Consider the following 17,453-nt stretch of genomic DNA (forward strand, 5'->3'; position numbering starts at 1 on the left):
GTAGTTGTTTACACAGTTAACCAGTAAACATGGTTTTATCAGTTAATCCTAATCTCTACACATACCACTACCTCTGCTGCCTCTATATTAGGAACCGATGCCCATGGAGAGCCAGCTTTTAAGATAGTCACCTCAACCACACAGGGATAAAACGAAATAAATAAATTAAAATTAGAAATCTGAGAAGAGAACAATATGTAAAAGGTTATAGATAATGGCGTGACCTAAGGAGAGGGGGCGCATAATTCATTTTGCCCCAGTGCAAAAATACTTAGTTAAGGTGCTGGCTGCCGCTGCAGGCTATAAGTATGCTCACTCTGCTAATCAACTGGGGGGGGGGGGCTGGACAGAAATGTTGAGCTGGCTGGATTCGGTGTATTTTTCCTGCTCCTATTCTAGACCATTCTTCAACTTTAAGATTTCATCTTACAGACACTGCAAACTATCTGAACCCCCTTAGAGTAAATACAATGAAGGGAAGATAGTACCAGAATAGTTACTGTATCAGCATAATGCTATTTATAATTTCAAATACCTACAAACGTCAAATGAGATTTTTTTTTAATTGAGAAAGAGAGAGTTCTTCATCCCATAACACAAATCATTCAATTCATGGGCCTTATCCTGCAAACCTTTAATTGCACAATTTAGAGTACAGGCAGTCCCCGGGTTATGTACAAGATAGGGACTGTAGGTTTGTTCTTAAGTTGAATCTGTATATAAGTCGGAACTGGCCTCGATTCAGCCGCTGCTGAAACTGATCAGTTTCAACAGCGGCTGAATCTGGACTCCAGTTCCGACTTACATACAGATTCAACTTAAGAACCCCAGGCATCCCCAAGTCAGCTGCTGCTGAAACTGATCAGCGGCTGATTCCAGGAAGCCCGGGGCAGGGGCTTCCTGTAGTCAGCCCCTGGTCAGTTTCAGCAGTGGCTGACTTGGGGACACCTGGGGCAGAGCAGCTGGGGTGCTGCTGGGTTGGTCCAGTAGCGCCGCCGCTCCTCGGCGCTACTGGACCAACTGGCAGCGCCCCACCTGCTCTACCACAGGCCCGGGGCTTTGCTCCACGTCTCCTTGGTCTGCTGGGGGGGGGGAGGCGCACTAGCTGCATCCCCCCCCCCCCAGCAGACCAGGGAGACGCTGAGCAAAGCAGAGGAGGACCCGGGCGGGATCGCAGCGCTTCCAGATCAGCGCCGCGGTCCCACCCGGGTCCCCCGTGGCTTTGCTCAGCGTCTTCCTGGTCTGCAGACCAGGGAGACGCTGAACAAAGCAGAGGAGGACCCGGGCGGGACCGCGGCGCTGATCTGGCTCCTCTCCTCCCCCCCTCCCTCCCAGCAGACCAGGGAGACGCAGAGCAGCTTTACTCGCCCCGGAGGACGGGGGCGGCGGGACCGGGCGTCCCGCTGCTCCCGTCCTCCGGGGCGAGAAAATCCCCGTTCGTAACTGCGGATCCGACGTAAGTTGGATCCGCGTAACTCAGGGACTGCCTGTACTCAGGTGCAGGCAAAAAATAAGGCAATACTGGTGGGCAGTGTCTAAGAGGAAAAATTAAGGGTGCTGTTATTCAGACAGAAATTGTACACATGCATTAATGAATGATGTGAACCTTGCTGCAGAATTACACACTTAGTTGAACATTATCATAGTTCTGAATAACATCTGTAACAAAAAGTTGTGTGTGGAATACCACTTTTAGCTAATTGAGCATATTTGTGAACCCAGAAAAACTCCCCTTAGAACTTCACTAAAATAAATGGGTTGCTACAGCATTATGTGAATCACAAGTGCATTATGCTCCCCAAGGAAGGAAGGAAGCACTCCAATTTGGCAGCCCTATTATAGACACAAGAGTGCTGTGCAATGACCCAATCTGGAGGTGAAATTGAGGTAGACAGCCAAAGCAAAAATGTAAAAATAATTAAAAAAAGTAACCATGTAATGTATTAAAATTCTACTGGTTAAAAGATTAACCATTAAGGAGTTCACACATAGGCAGGGAACTAAGAGTGTGTGTGTGGGCGGGGGAGAGATACTGCAGCACCCCAAAGTTTTAGGCTGGGGTCCCAGGAGAGCTTAATCATTAACTGAAATACATAACCAGTTAACATTTGACATCTTTAAACCAAATGGAGGTTCATATTCAACAAGAATGATCACAATCTCCTTGCCAAGCATGAATTCAAGGACAAATATGTTGGGTCATTGCTGATATCTGGAACATTCAGAAACAACCAAAGGCCCAACACGAGCACCAAGTATGAGTGACAAATGCCACACTAATTATTTCCATCGGAAGAAAAAGGAATTACTTTTATTTCCTTCAACCAAGTCCCTCCAACAAATATATTTTCTTCATTGGACATTCTCAAGACATAAAGCTACTTAGTTATCCTACAAAAATGATTAAACAGATCTATAAGTAGATGTCATTGCCTCACAGATATACAGTAAAACCCTGTTAATCCATTTTAATTAGGACCAGGGCCAGGTCAGATAATGAAAACCCTAGAGCAGGGCTGGGGAACCTTTTTGGGGTTGGGGACTGCTGACTCACAGAAAACTCAGTCGGGGGGCTGCACACAAGTGAGAAACCCCCGACTGAGAAGCAAAAAGACACTCTCCACATTTCCCTCATAGACTACAGCCCGGAGGGCCCAGGTTAGTATATTCTGCATGCTCCAGTCCTGTTGATGGGTGGCTGGAGCACCAGTGCGGGGTCCCCAATGCTGATCCTCGGGGGGCCAGATCCAGGCAAGCCAGGGGCCCCATCCAGCCCCCAGGCCTGAGGTTCCCACCCTGCAGAAACCAGAGAACTGAAAAAAATTATACTGTGGTGCCATCTAGTGGCCAAGTAGAGGCCACCCATGTCTGACCCTGGAGTCTTGGTTGTTTGGTAAATGCAGAGAGCTGGTTATGGGAGGGGCAGATAAAAGTTCTACTGTATGGAGAAGGAAGACAGATTAGAACAGTGAAACAAATATTATATGTAGAATCTTCCAAGAGAAAAGATGAGAGAATTGGGGTCTCAGGAGCAATGCCACCTGTCAGCAGTCCCTCATAGTCAATAGTATTAAATGCAGTCAATAGATTTCAAAGGATCAGCATGGATATTATGGGCTAAATTCTCAAGGGAACACACACATGCTGATGCCTAACTTGTAGATGCCTAGAAAAATCATTGGAATTCAAAAACCTGGGCTAAGAGCCTAGACTCCCTTTACAGTGAATGGGGAGAGACAGACATCTCAGAATGGGATTCCCAGAAACAAGTACACTAGGTATCTTCCCTTGTAAACTAGCCAATGGGAGATGTGAAAGAATGGGATGTATTCTACATTCCTCGGGAAATCTGGAACCTAATTCTAGGTAGCAATGAGGCTCCTCTCTCCACTTGAGATTCTCAGCTACAAACTCTCTCGGAGTTAGGTTCTGAGTTAAGGTTACTTTAAATTCTAAGAGTGACCAGCTCGGGATTAATGCAGTTTAACAAACCCACCTTGAATTAATTTAAGGTCTGAATTAAACATTTACTTTTCAAAGTGCCCCCATCTAGACAAGATTGGTTTTACTAAAGTAAACTACCTTTTTCAGATAGAAAATTTAGGGCTGGTCTACACTAGAAAGTTAGGCCAATCCAGCCATGTTGCTCAGGGGTGTGAAAAATCCACACACTTGATGAACATAATTGAATTGAACTAACCCAAGCAGGTAGCACTAGGTGAACAGAAGAACTTCTTCCATCAATCTAGCTATCATCTGTCAAGGAGGTGGATTACATATGCTGAAAAGAGAATCCCTCCCATTGACATTGACTACACCAGGGTCAGCAACCATTCCGAAGTGGTATGCCAAGATTTAACCCTCCTGCCCTGGACTGTGCCACTCTCCCAGGAGAGAGGGAGGGGCTCTCTCCCCCACGTGGGAGATGGGTAAGGTGGAGACCTGTGGGTGACTGCAGGGTGTCCAGCCCTGCTGGGGGCAGAGTCCTGTGGGGGTCCAGTCCATGATGCCCTTGCCTTCCTCCCAGGGACCCACATGCCCAGGGCCGACGCGGCTTTAGGGCAGGGGGACCCCCACTATGCATTTTCCTCTCCCCTTAGCTGCCCCCTCCCAGCCCCAGAGCTGCAGCCCGAGCAGCACTCACCATTTAGCACAGTGATTCTCAGTCTTTTTGGTCTGTGAACCACCTGGCTCAATGTAAACCTTTCCATGGACCACCAGTTGCTAATGGAAACTCACCGTTATCTACATAATTACACCCGAGCCATTTTGCTAGTGCTACAGCTAGAGAGAACGGTTTACTTTAAATTATTAAACAGATTAAGTGTTTTAACTTTCTCATGTTAGTTTATCAAACTTCATTTTAAATAAATAAAAATATTATTTTATGTCCAACACAAAAGTTTCAATGTTTTCTTTATTTATGGCAGGCGTTGGGAACTATCAGTTGGGGACCACACAAGTGAGAAGCAGAAAAACTACTCTAAACACCTCCAACCCTCTGAGCCCGACCCCATCAAATCTCAGTCCCCAATTCCCCCATTACCTCCTCACCCAGGCCCCTGCTTCCCCCACTCCTGGGCCCCCCCTCCTCCACCCCTCCCATACGGGGCTCCTGGCTCTGTGCAGGGTCCCTGTACCTCCCGGTGGAAGCCAGTGGGGAGCCGGAGCGGCTCTCAGGGGCACTGGAGGCAGACTTCTCCACACCACTGCTTCCTTCTCTCCCAGCCCTCTGCATGCTGGAAGGTCCAAGTGGGCAGAAGCGGCACACATGCAGGGGCGGGGCCTCAATCCTGCAAGGGTGGGCAGGTTGTCCTGGCTCTGTGTGGGGTCCCTGTGCTGCCGGATGGAGGCAGGTGGGGTCCTGGGGCAGCTCTCTGGTACACCACATAAGAACCGGCTGCTTTGTGGCAAGAGCCAGCTGGGGAGACTGCTCGTTTAAAGGGCCAGCTGAGGGCACGCTGTAGGGGACACACGTGCACTCCCAGCCAGGAGAGTGAGAGGGGCTGGTGGAAGCCAATGCCTCCATCTGGCTGCAGTAGCCCAGCTCCAGCCCCCTCTGACTGCCACAGTGTGTCCCCAGCCACCGCGCTCCTGGTGCAGATCCTTCATCCCAGCCCCAACAGCCCTGCAACTTCTGCAACAGCACCGCCACAGCGGCCTGGCTTGGGCTCCAGCCACAGCAGCCTGGCCAACAAGGCCCCAATCGGGGCCCAGCCCACATCTGGACACAAGGTCCTGTTCCCAGCCCAGATCATATGGCATGCCCCATGGTCCAGCCTCCATCTGGCAGCAGAAAGGGCAGGTGATGGCCCCCCTCCTGCTGCGACAGGGGTAGGATGAAGGCCTCGATCGGACTGCAGTGATCCTGGCCCGGCCCTTTATCCAGCCACTGCTGCTTGGGTGAAGAAGTCCAGCCCCAGCCAGTTAAGATGTAATCTGGTTGCAGGACACCCCCCCACCACACACACACATACTCTACTTCCCACCCCCAGTGTCCTGTCCTGCCTTCTTCTCCTCCCACACACCTCAACCCCCTGCCCTGAGCCCCTCCTACACTCCAACCCTGATTCCTGCACACCATATACACAAACTGCACTTCCAGCAGCAGCAGAAGTCCCATTAAATAAAGTCTGTGACTACGGTTTCATTTATGCTATTATTAATCATCACGTCAATTATCAATAATATTAAGTTGGATATTTTCAGTCACGCAAATGAGCTTTTTGTTGACCACTTGTTCTGAATTTTGATGTAGTTTGGCTCTTTGGTTTGAAAAGGTTGCCGAGCCCTGCCATACACGTTGATTGTGCCTCAGGATACGGGGGTAGGGAGGAGAGGTGAGAGGAGAGCAAATGACTCTCAAGGTCCCCTCCAGCCTCACCTGTCCATGACTCTATATTAGAAAATCACCAGCTCTACAGTGAAGGAACTACAAAACATCTGAAAAGCACTTCTGTTTATTTTTATTTTTAGCTTAACTGAAGGCTCAGATACATGATGAAGACTGAAACTTCAGATATAGCACAACTATTATATCTACTAGAGATGTTAGATATGTGTTAATTGAGTAGTCGAGTAACTGCATGAATTCTTATCAGTTACTCGTCTATTCTATAGTCCCCAGTGGGTGGGGCTGGCAGTCAGTGCGCTCTGGTCCCACTCCCAGGAAGCCCCTGCTACTTCATGCTACTGCCTCTGTATTAGAGGCAGCAGCGCTGGGTGCCAGGCGGGAACTGGTCCCCGAGGGGAGCCAGTTTAAAAACCAGCTCCACGCACAGACCAACTGCTTGCTGCCCCACACTGCTGCCTCTGATATAGAGGGTGGCAGAAGCCCCAGTCTGCGGGGGATCCAAGCTCCCCACAAACAATGGTTTCTTCCACTCCTGCTGCCCTTGATACAGAGGCAGCAGAGGAAGGAGGGTAAATGTGTGCAGCTGACAAGATTAACTGATAAGCCTAGTTAATGGTATAGTCAACTACACATTGACAACTCTAATTTCTACATATCACTTTTTAAAAAAATTTCCAGCTAAATATTTTAACAAACACCATAGGTTTAGGCATCATTATTGCAAGTTCTTTCCATGTTTTAACACATAATGACTGGTTTTAATTAGATTTCTCTTATCAGGAATTATCTACACTAATCAATAACAAACCTAAAATATAAAAGATGATTATAACTTTTGGTTACGTGGCAGACCAACCTATTTAACATATTGGGTTTCTGTAGACCTACTGGCTTCCGTTCATAATGAGTAAAGACCACAAAGATCCAGGGGAAAAAGACCCTATATGTACAAGTTCCATCAGGCAATTAAAATGATCCGTAACCACATTTCTAGTCAGAGCTAAATTATCCTCTCTTTCCTTCCCTAAATAAATAAACAAGCGTGCACAGAAACATACAGTGGAAACTTGCTAATTAGCACTGATGACTAGAAGATCTGTTATGAACTGCCATTATGAATTAAGTTTTGCACATTAGTGCACAAACAGGTGAAACTACAGTTTCCTTGCTTCTTATTTTATGATGTATACAAAAATCCATCCTGCCCCTTTCTTCCCACACATCAAAATTCTTGTCCAGGCCTTGATGATTTCATGCCAATGCAACTATAATCTCCTCCTAACATTTGAAAACAAGTCCAATGAAATTACAAACGCCTGGACTTGTGTCAAATAATGCATAAAAACATGATCATAAAACTTTTAAATATGGACCTATGTTATTCAACTGGAATGTGCGCTTACAAAGCCCAGTATTTAAATAATGCACAGTTAAATTGTCTTATTTAAAGAATTAACTACATTATTTTATTTTAAATATAGTAATGGATTAAATAAACTATGTTTAGAACAATATGTTAAATATCCCCATGAGATTAGGGAGTAAAGGGCAATCTTTACCCATAATTATTATTTTTAGGTCTTTGACATTCACACCTAATGCACACTGCTAGGTTCTCAGCATGCTCCCTGCTAATAACTCTACAGAACTCCAATGAAAGCTGTAGACCACTTCCAGTGATATGCAATTTCTGAGACCATGATACTGCAAAGAGTACAGCCCAGCAAAAATGTGAATGTCCACCTTATATCCACAGATGTGGATGCAGATGTCTGCAGACCATATTTGTAGACTGGATGCAGATACAAGTTTTGTATCCCTAGAGGGCTATAGCAATGTTTAACACATGTCCAAGTAGAAACTCATTCATTTCAGTTGCACAGTATCATGAGCTCTCTCAGGCACAATCCATTTCATCTCAAGAAGTGGGTCGTGCCCACAAAAGTTCATGATACTATTTATATTTTTGTTAGTCTCTAAGGGTATGTCTACACTACCCCGCTAATTCGAACTAGCGGGGTAATGTAGGCATACCGCAATTGCAAATGAAGCCTGGGATTTGAATTTCCCAAGCTTCATTTGCATAAGCCGGGCGCCGCCATTTTTAAATCCCGGCTGGTTCGAACCCCGTGCCGCGCGGCTACACGCGGCACGAACTAGGTAGTTCGAACTAGGCTTCCTAGTTCGAACTACCGTTACTCCTCATTCCACGAGGAGTAACGGTAGTTCGAACTAGGAAGCCTAGTTCGAACTACCTAGTTCGTGCCGCGTGTAGCCGCGCGGCACGGGGTTCGAACCAGCCGGGATTTAAAAATGGCGGCGCCCGGCTTATGCAAATGAAGCCCGGGAAATTCAAATCCCGGGCTTCATTTGCAATTGCGGTATGCCTACATTACCCCGCTAGTTCGAATTAGCGGGGTAGTGTAGACATACCCTAAGGTGCTGCAGGACCATTCGCTGTTTTTTAAGTTTTCTTCTAAATGTGAAATGATACTTTGTTGCCCACTCAGTCAGTACTAAGAGTGTTGAGACTCTGAAAATTAATTGTGACAATGAATATTGTAACATTGTTATCCTTTTTCATGGAAGCAGGGCCGGCCCACAACATTTTGGCACCTGAGGCAGGGAGCTCAAATGACATCCCCATGCCACCTTTTCTTCTGCCTGCCTGTTAGGTCTCTTGTGCCCTCCTTCCTCCAGAACAGCACTCCACCATCTCTGTGCATTTAGAGCAGAGAAAATACGTATGCACCAGCAGCAGACAATTTTCTACACTCTGGGTCCTAGTGGTGCCCCCCGCCCCTCAGTTCACCTCAAGGTAAGACCAGCCCTGCATGGCAGGTCACAGCATGCAAATAAGAGAACCAGTTATTACTAGGACTCTGAGTACCTGCATACTCTAATGAGCATAACATCTCATTTCAGCATACAGAATCAGCAGAGATTGGAAGAGTACTACAACTTATAGTCTCTGCCCTTTGTCCCTCATTCTGACTCCTGCCAAAATACATGCTTCCATAGCCTTCAATATGACTAGCATTAGTTAGATGAACCCTAATCCTGCTAGTGCTCCATTATTCCAGAAAATTCCAAGGAGAACATTTGGGAAGTCACTGATCTGGAATATGATAAACATGTTAGGAACAGAACATTGAACTGATCCGTAGTCAGAACAATATGCACTGTAAACATAAAAATCCCATTTACATTTCCACTGTTTAGGACCATGAAAATTCTAAAGAAATCAGTATTATATTCTACCATTTTCCTAGTTTTTCTAAAAAATACAACACAAAAACTTGTCTCTTACCTGGTAAAGATCTTCAAGATTGTATTTAATAGAGGTGCTACTTTGTATAGCTCTCACTGCTTCATCAAGCTTCTGCCAAGTGTCCTGAGTGTAATTATCAGGCAATTTAGGTCTTTCTGTAAAACCAGTTAGAGGTAAGTGGAAAACTGAACCATCAGTTAGGGAAGCAAAAATCCCATTTAAAATGTTAACAAGATAAACATATAACATCAGGGGTTGCTCCAGCCAAGCCGGGCAGGGCTTGCCACACTGCACCACAGGCAGGATACTGCTCCAGCATGCTGGACTGCTCCCCGTCCGCTGTGCAGCGACCTGGCCAGGCTAGAGCAGCCCCTTGTCCGTGGCGCACTGCTGGTGGGGTTGCTCCAACCAGGCTGTACACCAGTTAACTAGCCACTCAGTAAGCATCACCTCACTGGGTGATGCTTACCAGTAACCGGTTACCTGTCTACATCCCTATAACCAATACGAGTTATGTCTTTTTAAATACTATTTAATAAGGTGACAGACACATTGGGTTTCACTTCACACTTTAAGCTTGATTTAAAAAAAAAAAAGGAATATTTGCAATACCATATAACATTGGCAAAAGCCACTAAGGGCTGTTTTTATCTCAGAATGGTGCATACAAAGGCCCAGCTGCCACAAGTTGTTTTACATGGGCTGCTCCTCTTCACATACACAGATCCCCAATAAAATACATCTGCACAGATAGAAGAGCCTGCATGATCCTGGACAACATTTGTTAAACATGTCCAAGAATACTATTTCAGAATGCACTAATGACTAATTAAGTATTACAATTTAAGATTTTTTTATTTAATAAAGCTTAATTTAGCATTCCAAATTCTAGCAAATTAGTTTGGTCTACTGCAACATCTTCGACACCATTCTTAATTAGCTTTAACACTGTCTATACTAGTTTTATTTCAATATATTTTCTTTAAAAAGTATCTGACCGCCAAACCATTGCTATACGTTATCTCTAACTACACTGCATGTAATAGAACTTTCTACACATAACATATATTTGATTTCAGAACTTGCTCTTAACTGAAACGTTAGAAAGACTGCAACACAAACTGTTATACAGAAACTGCATCACTTAGCTGAAAAGGCAATACTAAGACAGTACAGTAGCCAGACACTGGACTTGTCTGACAGAATGGTTGGGTTCTGTTGCCATCTACATCACTGATGTGCTGTGTGACCATCAACAAATCACTTCACTTTTTTATGCCTCATTTCCTAGGAGTGTAATAGTATAGTCAATAATCGATAAGCAAAAGCTTATAGATAATTGCTATAGACTATGTGCATTCCCCACCCCAACCCCGACAGTAAATTTTTTAGCAGCTCAGCTCAGTCCTGGCTTGTGCTGGGTCCAGGACCAACCCCTGCTACAGCTCTGCATTTGAAGTGTATTAGTAGCCGGGTGGGCAGGCAGCCCAGCTCAGTCCAGGCTTTCACTAGTCTGGAACCAACCCCCTCTGTGGCTCTGAATTTAAAGTGTATTAGGAGCCAGGCGGGCAGGCAGACTGGCCCAGTTCCGGCTCATACTGGGTCTGGGAGTTCAGACACACACACACACACGCACAGTCAGGGGCTGCTGCCATCCCGCGCTGCTGTCTCTGTGTGAGAAGCAGCAGCACAGGGTGACAGGCAGCCAGTCAGTGAGGGGAGATGGTTTTTAAACTGGCCTCCCTCATGGACCAGCCCCCGCCTGGCACCCCACGCTGCTGCCAAGGGGCTCCTCAGGAGTGGGGCTAAAGCACGCTGGTTGCTGGCCCGGCTCCTGGGGACTATAAAATAGTCAAGTAATCGAAAAGAACTCATGAGGTTAATCAACTGCTCAATTAACCGATATTTAACATCCTTATCATATCTCCTATCTGTAAGACAGTAGCAGTGATGCTGGAACCAGAAGTGATGGAAGTGCTCTGGCATCCCAGGCTATGACTATTAACAACAAACACCAAATACAGGGCTTCCATCATACACATTCCTAACTACAAAAAATTGTTCCAGCCCCTTGGGTAAGATTAGCCTGTCTTTGGGAGCAACAGATGAGGGTCCCTTAGGATTGCCAGGTGTCTGGTTTTGAACCGGACAGTCCAGTATTTGAGCTTTCTGTTAAGGAAACAAATTGAGAAAATACAAATGAGAAAGTATAAATGTCCGGTATTTTCTAAATAAGATGTAATGTAGATTGTGATGTAATGTCAAGTGTGTCCAGTATTTTTGTTGAAACCATCTGGCAATGCTAGGGCCCCTAGGCTCAGAACCTCGCATATGTAAGTCAGCTGAATTAACTTCCTTGGGGCTACAGGATCAGGCCCTTGTCTGCCAAAAAAAGTCACTGCCTATACATAGGAGCAGGCTGAGTAAGAGCCCTTGTAGCTGTTGAGACAAAAGTTAGCGGAGTTAAGGCCTTTTCACAGTCACTTTCCAGAGCAAACCCAGCCTGGCACCTATTTCTTGGGGAGGAAGGAACTAGAGCAGCCCCGACACCACCCCACCTCGGGAGCGGCGCTGCTCTCAGAGGGTGCAGGCTGCACGGGCTCCCGGGGCTCGAGCTGGAGGCTGCACAGCGCCCCCAAACCACAGGGTGGGCCGGGCACCTGGGCTGGCTCCCCCGCCTGTCAGTGTGCGCAGCAGCCCGCAGCCAGGGCCCCTCCCAGCCGGGCCCGGCGGCCCCCTCAGCGGGGAAGGGGCGGGGGCAGCAGGGGGCCGAGGTCAGGGCCGCGGGGTCCACCGGGGGCCCGGCCGGGAGGGGGGCTGGACACGGGACGCCTCGAGCCGCCGCCCGCTCCCCGGCCCAGGCCCACCTCTGAAGTTCTTGATCACGAGTTTCTTGGAGGCGGCGGCGGCGGCAGCAGCGCCCCCGGCCCGGGCTGCCGCCAGCGCGGCGGGCTTGGTGAGCCCGTTGGTGTGTTCCCCCAGCGCCGGCAGGTGCGGCTTCCTCTGCGGCTCGCCGGCCATGGCCGCCCCCTGCGCGCTGCCCGGCCTCGGCCGCCTGCTGGCAGCGGCTGCGGAGAGTCACCGCCAGCCCGGCCTCCCCCCGCGGCGCCCCGGCTCCGGGGGCCCCATCAACCCCGCCCCGCTGGCGAGGGGGAGGGCGACAGGCCGCGGCTGCAGCCGGCTCCGCGCACAAGATGGCCCCCGAGGCGGCCGGGCAGGGGATTCGCGGGGGAGCGGAGGCGCCTGCGGGGCGGCCCCTGGCCGGACTCGGACCCTTCCGCGGCGGGGCGGGCGGGAGAGCGGTTCCGGCCCGGGGACACAGTGAGAGGAGGCGTCGCTGGGCTCCCCCTGGAGGCCCAGGAGAAAGCGAAGGGGCCTCGAGGCTGGCGCAGGCTGGGAGCACGGGGCCCAGGGCGAGCAGCGGGGAGCGCCCCGCTCGGCGTCTTTCCTCCCGGCCCTTCTCCGCGGACCCCGCTGGGAGCGGTTTCCAGCCGCGTTACTTCAGCCCGGTGAAGGAGCATGACTGAGGCGCCCCATGTTTTTCAAGCGGCCTTAGTTGACCGAGGCACCGGGTTGTCAGTTTAGGTTGGCCGGATTTCTGGAGACTTCATCACATGACCTGTAATCTTTCATTCAAGCTTAGTCTTTAATTCTTGGGAGACCCCAGGCAAATCAGGGAGGGTTGGCAAGTTTCAGCGTAGCTGTCATTCTTTTGCTATTCTGTTCAGATTAGCCAGTAGGCACAGTGCCTAGAGCCTATGAAAAATTTAGGGCCTAAAAAAAAATCATAATTGACTCAAAAATAAGCAAACTACTAAGTCACACTTAATAATTTGCTATTTGTATTAGAATATACATTCAAATTTTGAAAATCATTAAACACAGGTGTATTAAATCTTTAGTCAACAAACAATATAAGAACTAGTGGTCACCAAGTGAAATTAATAGGCAGCAGGTATAAATCAAACAAAAGGAAGTTTTTTCTTCACTCAGCACACAGTCAACCTATGGAACTCCTTGCCAGAGGATGTCGTGAAGGCTAGAATTTTAACAGGATTCAAAAAAGAGCTAGATAGATTCATGGAGGTTAGGTCCATGGATGGCTATTAGCCAGGATGGGTAGGAATGGTGTTCCTAGTCTCTGTTTCCCTGGAGGTGGGTGACAGGAACAAGGAAGGAATCACATCAGGATTACCTGTTGTGTTCCCCTCTACCCCATGACATCTGGTATTGGCCACTGTCGGGAGACAGGATACTGGGCTGGATGGACTATTGGTCTGACCCAGTATGGCCGTTCTTATGTTCTTATATGATAGTGGTCTATAAAATCATGACTGACATGGAGAAAGTAAATAAGGAAATATATGTACAGTAAAACTCCATTGGTCCAGCATCCAAAGCTCCGGCACTCCTGATGGTCCGGCACCATCAGGAACCCAGAAGTGCTCCGGGCAGCCGGACAATTGGAGCTGCTCTGTGCCGGGCTTCCCCAATTCAGCCGCTGCTGAAACTGACCAACAACTGAATCGGGGAAGCCGGGGACAGAGCAGCTGGGGTGCTGCCGGGTTGGTCCCATAGCGTGGCCCCTCGGTGCTGCGGGACCAACCTGGCAGCACCCCAGCTGCTCTGGCCCAGACGTCCCCGATTCAGCTGCTGCTGAAACTGACCAGCAGCGTCTGAATCGGGGATCCCTGGGGCAGAGCCGGACTATCCGAAGGGGGGGCTATGAGGGGTCTGGGGTGGCATCCCCCCCACCCCAGACCCCTCATAGCCCCCCCCCCCTCCGATAGTCTGGTATATTTGATAATCCAGTACCCCCTGGGTCCTAAAGGTGCCGGATTATCGGAAGTTTACTGTACTTGTTCTTATAACACAAGAATTAGGGGTCATCAAATGAAATAGGTAGCAGGTTTAAGACAAGCAAAAGGAAGTATTTCTTCACACAGCACATGGAATTCCTTTCCAGAGGATGTTGTGAAGACCAGACTTTAAAGGGGTTCGAAAACTAGATAAAATTCATGGAGGATAGGTTCATCAATGACTACTAGCCAGCATGGACAGGAATGGTGTCTCTAACCTCTGTTTGTCAGAGCGTTGGGAATGAGCAACAGAATGGATCACTTGGTGATCCTGTTCTGTTTAGGGTTGTAAGTGACTAATCAACCAGTTGACTATTCGATAAGCAAAAGCCTATCAAATAGTCAACCAGTCACTCTCCTCCCTCCCCCCCCCCCCCCCCGGCTTACTGCCTTTATCACAAAGAGGCAGCAAGGGAAGGGAAGAGAATGCGGGTGCTGGAGGGAGCCGGCTTAAAAGCTGGTTCCCTCTAGCTCCGAGGGAGGGGGCAGGAGTGCAGCTAACTTTGAAAAGTACAAGAGTCCCTGATGGGGCTCTTGTACATTTCAAAGTGGAAGTGCCACATGGAGCCTGGGGTAAGTGGGGGACTCAGAATCCCGCACTGGCCCCAGGCTCCACATGGTCGCTTCCGCTTTGAAATGCACAAGAGCCCCCACTGGGGTTCTTGTGCATTTTAAAGTTGGAATGCTGCATAGAGCCTGGGACCAGTGGGGAGGCCCTGCTAGCCCTGGGCTCCAAGTGGCATTCCAGCTTTGAAATGTACAAGAGTCGCTAGCAGGGGTCCCCCGTTGACCCCAGGGCTTCCACTTTGAAAAGCACAAGAGCTCCCACTGGGGTTCTTGTACATTTCAAAGGAGGAACGTGGAAGTTCTTATCGACTAATCGAATAGTCGATGGAAATCCCATCAACTATTCAATTAATTAATCAAAATGTAACATCCTTAGTTTTGTTCACTTCCTCTGGGACACCTCTCTTTGGCCACTAGCGGAAGACAGGATACTGGGCTAGATGGACCTTTGTCTGACCCAGTATGACTGTTCTTATATAGGTACCTGAGGTGGTTATGTAACACCATGCATCTTGTGAATAAAACTGGCCAAGATAAAAAAAGTTCATACTATTCATCCTATTAAAGACAAAGTCCAACATTTCTTGGAGTTCTAGTTTCCTCTTCTCAGCCTGAAACACATCTTAATTTTCAGAGTGATGAACACCCACTAAATGAAATGGTGTCTCTGACAAGAAGGGCCCAGGGCTTCACTAGCTGTTTGTTGTTGTTGTTGTTTTAATTTCCCACTCTTGCTATGGTTGTAGCAGCTTAAAAATAGTGAATATACGAGCACAGGTATAGACCAACCCATGTTTTAACCATCATGTCATCTAAATCTACTCAGAGCAGATGTAGACAGCACACTGTTTAAAATCAGCACTCTTACCATAGAAGAAGCTGTATCAATAATAACAATAGTAGAGAACTGGACATTTTTTATGTTTATGGTCATTTGTGAAATTTTTTACCTTAATGTACCATGAAGGGTGTTAATACTAGGATGTAAAAGTTTAAATGGTTAACTGATACTAGGCTTACTGTTAACCAGATCTTACCCCTTAACCTTGGCCACATCAGGCTGGCCAGCCAGAGACCCTAGCCCTGGCCACTTCAAGCATGTAGGTAGGGCCCTGGCTGCAGTGGGTAATATAACTCATGGGGCTTCTGCCCCAACCACAGTGGCCAGCCAGGACCCAAGAGACAATGGTCAGGCCTGCTAGCAGAACCTCTGCCATGGAACAGGCAGGCAGGATCCTGGTCACAGCCATGTTGGAGCAGCCCCAGCCCAGCCCCATCCGTAGGTAATAGGCAGGACCTCAAACATGTCTGCAGTCCCAGCTGCAGTGGGCAGGAGTAGCCTCACTCCTGTCCATGGCTTGCAGGTGAGACCCCAGCCCTATCCACAGAGTGCCAGCCAGCCTAGAACAGCTGTGGGCTGTATCTGGCCAGCCCCACTGGGGGTGTGTCTAGACTACAGTGGTTTGTCGACAAAAGTCCACTTTTGTCGACAAAACTATACCTGCGTCCGCACTGCCACTGAGTTCTGTCGACAGCTGTAAACCTCATTCTACGAGGAATAACACCTTTTGTCGACAGAGTTTTGTCGACAGAAGGCATTATTGCATCTACACTGTCCTTTGCGTCCACACTGTCATGTCGACAAAGTGGCTTGCTTTGTCGACAGAACTGGATGTAGTCTAGACGCTCTTTGTCGACAGAAGCTTTGTCGACAGTATCTGTTGACAAAACTTTTGTTGACAAAAGCCTGTAGTCTAGACGTACCCTGGAACGCCAGTCCTGGCTACTCTTAGCCAGCTCACCGAAGCAATCTCAGTTCACTAGTTAAATGATATAATTTTAATTGTTTAAATGGTTAACTTTTTAAACTAATATTTACATCCCGAGTTAATAGGCCACTTCACCTTGAATGGTCCCTTGAAATATGTACTAACTACTTGTGCTGAACAATCTGTTTCAACTTGTATATAGCTGAGGCACTGAATACATTTCCCAGACCAGAAGAAAAGCTCTGTAATTTAAAAGCTTGTGTATCACCCAGTAAGAGATGGATCCAATAAGTGATATTACTTAACGCAGGCCTGGCAAAAGAGTTTGCAGGGTCCAAGGCAGCATGCTGTGGTTGGCTGCACTCCGTGGCTGGGCAGCACCCAGCCAGGGCAGTGAGCGGGTGGGCGGGCACTGGGTAGTGCAGGGCCCTGAAGGCACATGGCTCAAGGCAACTGCCTTGCCCACCTTGCCCTAAGGCTGGGCCTGATTTACCCACTGGTTCTGAACCAGATGTATACGTAATCCTGAAGGTATGGAATAATCTCTCAGAGGGTGCATCAACATATCTAGTTATTCACCTAGTTTTACAACAGGCTACATAAAAAATGCTAGCAAAGTCAGTATAAACTCAACCTTCATACAACTATTTTAGGGATGTAAAATCCCAGTTAAGTAGACGGTTAAACATTAGGTTAATCTAACATTTAACTGGTTAACTAATTAAGCAGTATCTGGGTAGGGGCTGGGGCTTTTACTGGCTCCCAGCTCTTGGCCCCTAAGCCCCGCCAGCCCCTGTTGAGGATGGACAGGGTTCCCCGCGCACAGTGGCTGCTCCAGACATTGGTGCAGTCCCTGCCTGTGAGGTGCCCAGGCTTGCCATGGATGGGGGGATGTTCTGCCCGAGAGCAGCTCCTGTCCACAGCCGGCCCCCTGTGGGACTGGAGTAGCCACCTGCCTATGGCAGGCGAGCAGCTGCTCCAGCCCCCACCAGTTATTGGTTAATCTTTCACATCCCCAGTTTATACTATACATTGTAAAACAAAAGGAAAAAATTCATAGCACTTTAAAGATTAACGAGATAGTTTATTAGCTTCAGGGGGTAGCCTAGTTAGTTGTTACAGAAAAAAAATGG

General features: G+C 48.1%; 1 protein-coding gene across 1 annotated transcript in view; it reads right to left on the bottom strand.

Annotated features, from left to right (window-relative positions):
* The window catches only part of CUL4A (cullin 4A), a 69,994-nt gene extending 57,280 nt beyond the window's left edge, over positions 1–12,714 (bottom strand). Inside the window, exons 1-2 of the mRNA XM_075918528.2 lie at positions 11,993–12,714; positions 9,165–9,280 (exon numbers count right to left, since the gene is read on the bottom strand). Of these exons, the coding sequence (XP_075774643.1) occupies positions 9,165–9,280; positions 11,993–12,146 (270 nt within the window). The 5' untranslated portion in view covers positions 12,147–12,714. The remainder of the gene's footprint in view (positions 1–9,164; positions 9,281–11,992) is intronic.
* Positions 12,715–17,453: the final 4,739 nt, after the last annotated feature.

This window comes from Pelodiscus sinensis, chromosome 1, assembly GCF_052426305.1.
Source record: "Pelodiscus sinensis isolate ZL-2025 chromosome 1, ASM5242630v1, whole genome shotgun sequence".
Classification (NCBI taxonomy): Eukaryota; Metazoa; Chordata; order Testudines; family Trionychidae; genus Pelodiscus; species Pelodiscus sinensis.